The sequence below is a fragment of the Musca domestica genome, unplaced genomic scaffold (assembly GCF_030504385.1).
Source record: "Musca domestica strain aabys unplaced genomic scaffold, Musca_domestica.polishedcontigs.V.1.1 6, whole genome shotgun sequence".
Lineage (NCBI taxonomy): Eukaryota > Metazoa > Arthropoda > Insecta > Diptera > Muscidae > Musca > Musca domestica.
In genome coordinates, this window is record NW_026712363.1 from 25,907,131 (window position 1) to 25,917,637 (window position 10,507).

General features: G+C 32.9%; 3 protein-coding genes across 3 annotated transcripts in view; 2 read left to right on the top strand and 1 right to left on the bottom strand.

Annotated features, from left to right (window-relative positions):
- LOC131805756 (ubiquitin carboxyl-terminal hydrolase 32-like) overlaps positions 1–6,300 on the top strand; it is a 36,838-nt gene extending 30,538 nt beyond the window's left edge. The window contains 1 exon segment of the mRNA XM_059129327.1: positions 5,100–6,300. Coding sequence (XP_058985310.1) covers positions 5,100–5,378 — 279 coding nt within the window. The 3' untranslated portion in view covers positions 5,379–6,300.
- Positions 6,301–7,968: 1,668 nt separating this feature from the next.
- Positions 7,969–9,000, top strand: LOC131805758 (protein MIX23-like). The gene is made up of 3 exons (XM_059129328.1): positions 7,969–8,126; positions 8,199–8,471; positions 8,543–9,000. The coding sequence occupies exons 1-3, from the start codon at positions 8,085–8,087 to the stop codon at positions 8,654–8,656; spliced, it is 429 nt and encodes a 142-aa protein (XP_058985311.1). The 5' UTR covers positions 7,969–8,084; the 3' UTR covers positions 8,657–9,000.
- A 64-nt stretch (positions 9,001–9,064) lies between these two features.
- On the bottom strand, positions 9,065–9,532 carry LOC101888128 (uncharacterized). The gene is made up of 2 exons (XM_005182422.4): positions 9,399–9,532; positions 9,065–9,321 (listed from the first exon to the last, which is right to left on the bottom strand). Exons 1-2 carry the CDS (start codon positions 9,456–9,458, stop codon positions 9,073–9,075), a joined length of 309 nt encoding a protein of 102 aa, XP_005182479.2. The 5' UTR covers positions 9,459–9,532; the 3' UTR covers positions 9,065–9,072.
- Positions 9,533–10,507: the final 975 nt, after the last annotated feature.

Sequence of the window (10,507 nt, forward strand, 5' to 3'; positions counted from 1 at the left end):
TTTTTGGAACAGTTCTTAAAAGACCTTTCGATCGCTTATTGTTTTGAGAATAATTCCTTTAGATGTGGATAATTTTTAAATACTTTGTGTATTATTGGCAACCCTGTTGTGATTAGTTCAAAAAATTGTGGTGCTCCGTGCCTTTGAAAAAAAGTTAGTAGTTATTGCGTTATTAAATTAATTAATCTGGTAAAAAAGTGTTTAAAAGTGTTCAATAGTGATTTGTAACTCAAAGTGATAATTGGTGTAGTGTTTTAAAATCTTGTTTTGTGTTTTAAAGTTATATCAATTTTAAAATTGTGTAGTTTTACATTTTCCTTTTATCCTCTTTCTTTTGTTACATTAGCTAATTAGTTGTTGTAACATTATCGTCTTGTTTTGTTTGTCATCTCAAAAGAGTTGCCAACATTTAAAAAAAAAAAATAAAAAAGAATAAATATAAATAACAAAAATTCCAGCTACAGATCTAATCTTAAATAAATATTTGGAACTTGTGTATTAAAAAAGAAATAGATATAATTAAAATAAAGAAAATGTCGTGCCCTTTTGAATTGTGTAATATTGTTGCAGAAGATGAATTGTGTGTTACCTGTTGGTTTTGTCTTAATCAATGGCATGCAAAATGTGCTAGGATTAATGCAAAAGTAGTAGACACAATTAGAAATAATGTTGGTGTTCGTTGGTGTTGTGTGCAATGCAGGAAACTCTCTGCAGACTTTTATAATTTTGTAAAGGATTTGCAGTCGGAATTGACATCGATGAAAAAAGATTTTTCCTCATTATCACTCCGATTTGAGAATTTCTCTACATTGTTTGAGAAATACCAAGAGTTAGATGAGTTTGTGTCGTCACCGTCAGTTTCTGGACAGAAACGCAAAAGGGCTGCGAAAAAGGCACCAACTAAGGGAATGCCTAGTCGCAAAGCAATAGTTTCTGTTGAGAACACTGTTCCACAACCGGTCTCAGTTAATATCACTGATACAACTGAGACTGGACGTGAACAGTCGTATGCCAGTGTTATTACACACCCAGTTCCGGTAGATAACAGCGGTATAGGTAAAGGGGTAATTAATCCTGATGTTATGAATATTGATAGTGAGGTTTCTAAGAAAACCTCACAATCTACTCGTGACATACAGGAATTATCATTTCCTTCACTTATCACTAGTGATCGTCCCGAGACTGCTACTGGCAAAACTCAACCTGTCCAAAGATCATTATCCATGGCCCCCGCCATGAAAATGATATTTGCAACAAGGTTTGCACCAGAAACAACGGCCGATGACATAAACTATTATATAAAATCAAAAATTGAGGGAGATTACTTTTTGAGATGTTATAAGCTCCGATCTGCATTTTCTGAAAATAGATCTTCTTTCAAAATCGTTGTGCCTGACAATATTTTTGTACAGTTGATTTTAAAAGAATTTTGGCCTGCTAGGGCATTTATTAAAGAATTTGTGGAGAGATCCGATAATTTAGCTCATTTGCCTCTTAGACCGGACTCGGTGCCAAAAAACTAAATTACTCATTTTCAATCTGCTATCAGAATGTAAGGGGGCTTAATACAAAATTAACCAGTTTATATACTGATAGCATTGGTTTCAATTATAATGTATTGACTTTCTCCGAAACTTGGTTAAAAACATCTATATTAAATAGTGAAATTTTATGTTCAAAATATCAAATATTTAGAAAAGATCGTGTTTGTAAAAAAGGTGGTGGCGTCCTTATTGCAGTTGATACCAAATATACCACTAATTTAATTGATCTAAATGATTTTCTTGATATAGAATTTGTTTGTGTTTCCATTGAATTGGGCAAATCTAAATTGTTTGTAACTTGCTCTTATATTCCCCCCTCATCTTCACTTGACATTTATAATCAGCATTTATCAGAAATAAATTTAATTACTTAAAAAATGAAAGATTCCGATCGCATTCTGATCCTTGGTGATTTTAATATGCCCTCCATTAAATGGCTTCCAATGCCAGATTCTGAAGCTTTGATTCCTTTGCAATCTGAAATGAACAGTACCCAGTATACATTTGATGTTGTAAATAGTTTGTGTGACTTAAATCTTTATCAAATAAACAGTGTAAAAAATTCCCACGGAAAAATTCTTGATTTGGCGTTTGTAAATATAACACAGCATTTTGATATATTCAGAATTCCTCCAATATGCACTCCTGAAGATATATACCATCCAACTTTATATATCTCCATGACTCACAGTTATGTAATTGAAGAAAGTCAGTCCGACTCATTTAAAACAGTCCTTAATTACAAAAAAACTAATTTTCGAAAACTTAATACCCTCATTTCCTCCATAAATTGGGCTTCTGTGTGCCTGTGTAACAGCCATACAGATTTAGAATATGTAATTGATAAATTTTATGATATTTTAAATAGATTTAAACTGGAATGTGTTCCAACCACTAGAGTTAAAAATTCAAATAAACATCCATGGATAACCCCTGAGTTATCAAGTTTAAAAAATTCTAAAAATAAGCTTTTTCGTAAATAAAAAAAATCAGGCTTAACAATAGACTACACTAATTACTCTGTTGCTAGATCTAAATATACTTTAGAGTCTCGTAGATTGTACAATCTTTACCTAGACAAGATTAAAAATAATGTTAAATCCAATCCTAAATCTTTTTATGATTTTGTTAATCTAAAACGAAAAGTTTCCTCAAAGCCCTCAGTATTGAAATATAACAATAAAGAATTTGTCACAGGCACAGATATTGCTGAATGTTTCGCAGATTTTTTTTGCCACAACCTATTCCAGTACATCTTGCCAAATTAAAGACTCGTATCCTTATAAGTTATCACAGGCTGATCAAATTTGTATGCCTTTTCTACAACGTCATGATGTATCCAATAGTCTGCGTAGTTTAAAATCGATTAAATGTCCAGGACCGGATGGCATACCTAATATAATTCTTAAATATTGTTCAGAAACATTAGCACTTCCGTTAACTATATTGTTTAATTATTCACTTAAATTTGGTCATTTTCCTACTTTTTGGAAAAAATCTTATATTATACCTTTACATAAGTCTGGTAGTCTTACTAATGTGTCAAATTATAGAGGAATTGCAAAATTAAGTGCCATACCAAAATTGTTTGAAAAATTAATTACTGCAGTAATTTCACAGAAAATTAAATCTATATTGAGTCCATATCAGCATGGTTTTCGTAGTGGTCTTTCAACTACAACAAATCTTATAGAATTTACGTCAACAGTAATAAAAGGATTTGTTCAGCGTAAACAAACTGATACAATTTATACCGATTTTAGTAAAGCTTTTGATAGGGTTAACCATGAACTCCTAATATATAAATTAAATTATATGGGTTTCAACACAAACTTAGTCAAATGGATATCATCTTACTTACAAAATAGATCACAACTAGTTTTGTTTGAAGGGTATCTATCCAAAACGATTAACGTTCCATCGGGTGTTCCGCAAGGAAGTCACCTTGGACCGGTCCTCTTTCTTTTATTTATCAACGATTCACCTAATTCCATAAATTACTCGAAATTGTTAATGTACGCAGATGATGTTAAATTATTCATTTCCCATAATTGTAATAAACGAGCCAGTTTACTTCAAAACGATTTAGATAGCCTTTTTAAATGGTGCAAGTTAAATTGTATGGAGTTAAATTTAAGCAAATGTAAGCATATGTGCTTCTCCAGATCTTCTTCTCTGATATTAAAATATAATATTGACGGTCATTCATTATCAACTGTAGATTCATTTGTTGATCTTGGCCTCTTGATGGATTCAAAATTTTAATAGCCATGTAATAACAATGGTAAATAAAGCAAATGGTGTTTTAGGTTTTGTTAAACGGTGGACCAAAGAATTTTCTGATCCATATATAACAAAACAGTTATTTACGTCTCTTGTTAGACCTATATTGGAATACGGTTCTGTTGTATGGGATCCTCAATATGCAATATATTCAGATAAAATAGAATCCGTGCAAAAACAATTTCTGCTATTTGCCTTACGAGGTTTACATTGGAATAGTGATTTTGTTTTGCCTTCTTATGCTAGCAGGCTAAAATTAATTAGATTGCCTACACTTAAAAGCAGACGTATTATGTTGAACTCCATGTTTGTACTAAAAATATTAAATGGTAATATACCCTCAGATTTTCTGATTTCATCTATTAGAATTAATGTTCCGTTTAGATCTAGTAGATACTACCAATTATTATATACTGATTTTCACCGCACGAATTATTCAATGGGCGAACCTCTTAGTAAAATGTGTGTTGACTTTAATTCTGTGTACTGTAATGTAGATTTTGGTATGAGTTTAGAAGTTATTAAATCTAGAATAATTTTATTTTTAAACAATTAACATACATGTTTTATTATTTGACAAACTAGCTGATGAATTAAATTCTGTAGCTGGTTTTAAATTTCCTACTGAATTCCCATTATGATGCGGATCATGATGTGTACGCGATCCCTCCGTAAAGGGAGGTCGCCCCCTCGGTCGGCAGGGGTGGGAATGTGAGGAGTGGGAACGTTCGAAAAAAAAAAAAAAAAAACCCATAGACCTCTAAGTTTCCAAGAATATTTTTAATGGATCGTAAGTTTGCTAGACATGAATTTTTTAAGAGTGTTTTCAGGGAAATATTAGAGCGATACACGTTAAAATTTTTAGAGTTCTTTAGACAACAAGACCTGGATAATTTTTAAATACTTGGTATAGCACCCTAAGACCTCTATGTTTTCAAGAATACTTTTAATGGATCGTAGGATTGCTAGACGTGAAGTTTCTAAGAGTGTATTCAGGGAAATATTAGAGCGATTTTTAGGGCTCTTTAGACAACAAAACCTGGATAATGTTTAAATACTTGGTATAGAACTCTAAGACCTCTATATTTTCAAGAATACTTTTAATGGATCGTAAGATTGCTAGACGTGCTGTTTTTTTGGGGAAATGTTAGGGTGATAGACGTTAAAAGTTTGGGATTATTTCTTTGAGTACTTTCTAGACCATAGACATGAAGTTATTTACCAAAAAATTGTTATTTAACCTTTTTCTGTGTTTTTTTTCTTTTTTCCTAGTCGCATTCCGGCATGCTGAACGGTGGCCATTATGTCTCCTATGCCGCCAATCCAAATGGCTCCTGGTACTGCTACAATGACAGTTCGTGCCGTGAAATATCCAATCCACCCAATATTGATCCTAGTTCAGCCTATTTACTTTTCTACGAACGCAAAGGCCTAGACTATGAACCGTATTTGCCAAATATTGAGGGCAAGACACTGCCAAGTGGTGTCTTGGGCAACGAAGACAATGACGAAACGGAAAATGATCTGAAGAAAATGTGTACAATATCCTAAAGAAAACAACAGAGAAAGAATGAGAAAAACAAAGAGAATGAGAAATAATATTGGGAACCACTATACACACGCCGAGCGTTAAACAATTATTGTGATTATTATATAATTTCTAGCTATATGTACTTTTATTATAATATTATTATTATTATTTTTTGTTTTCTAAATATATATGTGTATATTCTTATATTTCGTGAATGATGAAATTGGAAAGGAAACACGAGGGCGTCTGTTTGCTGCTGTGTGTGCGTGCGTAGTGCGCGTGATATTTTTTTTAAATAATAATTTAGACACAATACAATTCATACATAATTTATGTCTTAAATTTATATTTTAAACTAATGTTATAAAATAAATTATAATAGTCGAATTTTAGGTTCTTTATTTTTTGTTTGTTTTCCCAAACACTTCTCTCCTCTCCTCTACCCCCATTTGGCTTCTGTTCATGTTTATGTATGTTTCCTTTTAATAACTTTCCACATGTATTTTGATGATTAGGTGTTATATTTTTGTTTTTCTTTATGTTAAAAAAATTGTTTTTTTTTATATATATTCAATAGTGCTACTGCAATATTAAAAAAATATATATTATTGTTTTGTTATTTTTCCCCCCCATTTTGTTGTAAATATTTGTTTTAAGTCAAGTTCTGATGATAAGGAAGACGAAGAGTTGCAATGCCTGAGAGAGAAAATAAGAAAGAGAGAAAAAATAAGAAAAAGCTTTGGAAATTTATTTTGCAATATAAAATTATACTAATATACTAAACAAAATTATTGATATTTATTTGCATAAATGTTTCGTAAAACGGAAAACAAATTCAACACCATTTTTTTGAATAGTAATTATATAAAATATTAAATATAAAACATAATGCTTTAATATTAAATAAAAAACAAATGTCAAGCTTATTTTGAAAAAAAGAAATTTATAACCTGCATTTTTAATCAAAAATTATAAAAAAAAAAACATTCCCCAAGAAGTTAAGCATTTAGTAAACAAAATATTCATGGCAGCTATAGTTATATCTGAACCGATTTTCACCAAATTTGGCATACTTGTTTCTATGCTCAATTTGGTGGTAAGTAACAAATTCCATCCCATTTGGGCTAATATTACACGTTTGGTGTACAATTAAAAGCAAATCGGACGATGATATATGTATGGGAGCTATATCTAAATCTGACGATCTCGATAAAATTTTGGTAAGGTATTTCTGTGCTGTATTCGATATATTTCCCCGAATATCGTTGTTAAGGAATGCATATTACGTCTGTGGAGGACAAAAACACAAATCGGATGAAAAATATACATGGGAGCTATAGCTATATATGAACCGATTTTCAAATTTGTCACACGTGTCTCTATACTCAATTTGGCGGTAAGTGCCAAATTCCATTCTATTTGGGCTAATATTACACGTTTGGTGCCCAATAAAAGGCAAATCCGAAGATATACAGGGTGAGATAAAAACAAAGTCAAACGCCATAATTTTTACTTTTTTTTTAAATTTTATTGAATGAAAGCAAAAACTTCGGAAATAGCATCAAATTTAGAATAAGTTTAGATTTGTTCGAATTGGTCACATTTGGCACGAATTATGGCCTTCAAACGGAATTTAAATCGTTAAATTTGGTATTTTTTAGTGCCAACCTTGCTTTCCAAAATACTCCAAAAACAATAGTCCAACGGATTGGGATCCGGCCATTTGCTCTGGAAATGAAGCGAGGAACCACATTTTGTAACCATTTTTGGATGGCGCGTGCTGAGTGCGATGGTGCTGAGTCCTGTTGGAATCTCCAAGGTCTGCGGTCAAAATGTTTGCGTGCCCAAGGCTTTAATACACCCACCAGAATATTTTCGAGATAATATACGGCATTTATTCTGATCCCACGGTCGATTAATACGAACGGAGAGCGACCATCGGCTGTTATGGCGGCCTACACTATCACCATGGTCGGCGCTTGAGTTCTGGTGGCCAACCGAAGGTGCAAATTTTCAGCTGACCTCTTTGGCAAGTAAACACGATGATTTTGTTTGTTTACAAACTGCTGGACAACGAATGTTTTCTCATCGGAGAAAACCAAATTTGGTGGTTCACGTTCACGTTCGGCCAAGCGAAGCAACTCTTTAGCTCTTTTGAGTCTATTTTCTTTCTGTTGCGCACTGCACTTTCGAATTTCACTTACCCCGAGCTCATTTTTTCAATATCTGCGATATGTTCAGTACATGAGCCAATTTTTCCTGCGACGCGGGTTTCGATCAAGTCGCTTCCTTACTTTTCGAACCATTTCTGCTGATGTTGCTGTTTTCTTCCGTCCACTTCCTTAACGTCGGGCTACGCTACCAGTACCACGGTAACGAGCGATGGTACGAGACACAAAAGATTTATTCTTTTGTACGCTTGTAAACAATATAATCAGCTGTCACTGACAGTAGTCTGAAGTTTGTTGCAGATTTTTCATTTCACCCTGTATCTATTTTCCATTTTTGATTCATCTCCAATTCATATTAAAATACTTCCCACGTTTTTCGCTGAGTGTACGAAAAACACACGGTAAGAAAATACAACCCTGCCACAAATTAGGTTATGTTATTCCAATTTGACATTTCAGTCGGTGTTTTTCGCCTTCTGTCACTTGCATTGCATTGGGATTTTGTAACACTTTTTTTATTAAAAAATAAATAAATTAGATTTTTCACCGCGAAATATGGCTATTTCATATTCCTGTCAAGATTTTCTCGGCTTCCAAGTATGTGCTGAAGATTTCCTCATAATCGCATGTGTGTGTTCAATTTAATGACCACAAATTTTACACTTTCAGGAAGCTCTGAAGAAAATGCGAGATATTGACGATAAGATCATTTATACATTGAACACTTCCCTGCCGACTGAATCTTTCAAGGGTCAAGTAAACAGTGAACAAACATGCAGGGATTTATATGACAAACTGAAGGTGGGTCACAAACAACGTGAAGAGGCCATACGTGGTTGCATTATGGTCTCGGCTGATACATTGAAAACATTGCGGGAACAGCGTGAAGCTAACCCGGATGATGTTGATGTCAATAAGAAATTCAAATCGGAACAAAGAAAGGTGGGTTTCTAGATATTCAACACACGGACATGGGCAATCTTCTAATGTATTGCTTTCATTTTCCCGTATAGTTGCGCGTTTTACAATCGGAATTGAATGTGGAAGACATTGTAAAAGATCGTTCATACAAGGCATTCAATGAACGTTGCCGGGTATTCTTCAGAGCTGGAGATGCCGCCTTATGATTATAATACATTACTCGGTATGTGGAAATTAGCCCCTAGGAAGTCCTCAAATTGAGGAGCAAATAAATGTAAACAATTTTTTCGTCATTCAAATGTTTCAGCAGTTGCCGGCGGCAGCCCCAAAGTACAATGTTGGCATTTTTGATTATCTTATGTAACTAAAGAATAACAAAAAAACTTCTAGAAATATAGGTCAAACATATGTTATTGTTATTTTTTTAAACAACTTTGCTCAGTGCTATATATTCAAGATTAAATGAAGGGATATTTTCATTTATAGATTTTAAAGAAATTACGATATATACTAAATAAAATATATATTCTGAAATTATAACTATCTAAAAGGGGATGAGTATTTTCTAGAGTCTGTGGAATGCAAACTAAGGGAATATTACAAAGATATTTAAATTATTTCCCTATTCATTGAGTGGTAAGTTATATATTAAATGCATTTCCTTAATGGTCTTACACTCCAAATTGGCCAAAGCTCCCAAAACTATTTGTGCTGCATCTTTGACGTCGTTGAAATCATGCAGTAGCTGCATTATCTCCAATTTTCGCTCTTGCTCCATGGCTGCCACTTGGCTGTGTTGTTGCACTTTCTGTTGCAAAGCATTATACAAGGTTTTCAACTGATCGATATTGCTATTGTCCATCTTATCGGTCTGCAAAGGAAGACAACCAAAAGCATACAAAAATATGTTTTATTTTAATCCCTGTATATCTCGGCGAAAAAAAAAACCTGAATTAGACTCGAATCATCCAAATCAATATAGGTAATGTAGTATGTATGACAAATCATGAAGTTATTTTAGCTAAACTCCCAATGAAGTCGAAAATTATACATTGTGGAGGATGATAAAGTGAACCTGACACTCTAACCTTTCAAATTGGAGTAAAATGTATCTATATCTTTTCTGAATCCAGTGAAGTGAATGCAGTATTAGAATACGTGCAATCCGATTCTGTTAAGTTTGCCTTTAAATTCCAAAATAAAAATCTTAAAAATTAAATACAAAGCCGCGAAAATAGGAAAATTATAAGGAAATAAGAAGAAGAGGTGCATTGATAACACACAATAACTGAATAGACAGTTATTGATGACGTACGTACGTAAGGTTCACACTAGACGTACGCATGGTGAAAATGCTTATTACAATCCACATATGGACCGATTTTAATCCTTTTATGACGCAATAAATTTTAAGGATATATAGAACATAATTTTAAGAAGATGGTTAGCCATACTGCGAAGGTTATATTAAAGTTAGACTCATGGTACCATGGTTAGACCCAACAAAGTATATATAGCTACAGCTTTGGAACTAATTGAGATATAAGCCTATATTGTTGCACATTAAAGGCATGTTTACGATAGAGCTTTATTCTGGTTTAACCTCATGGTAGAAAAATATAGGTAGATGCATCAACGCTTGAGAACATTGATATGTCAAAAAATTTTTAAATGTTTTATCAAAAATAAGTAGATTTTAAATGTTTTTTTTTTCATACGACATTTCATTGTCCCAGCAGCTGTGTCGATGCGACTATCTGCATTTAGCTACATTATTTGCTGGAATTGTTTTAAATTTCGCATTTGAAGTTCGTAATGGGTACTACCATGAAAGAATTAAGAAGGTAATGTCTTATAATCATATTATTAACATTTTTTTCAAAATTGCCATTTGACAACATCTCATTGTCAAAAGGATTTTGATGAACATAAATTTCAGAAAGAGTGGACCGATTTATCAAATGTATTGTTCAATCCGATTTTTTATTTATATTCAAAATTTTTGGGAAGGCAACAGCAGGAATGGTCCATTCTATTCGTTCTTTATATCCGTTATT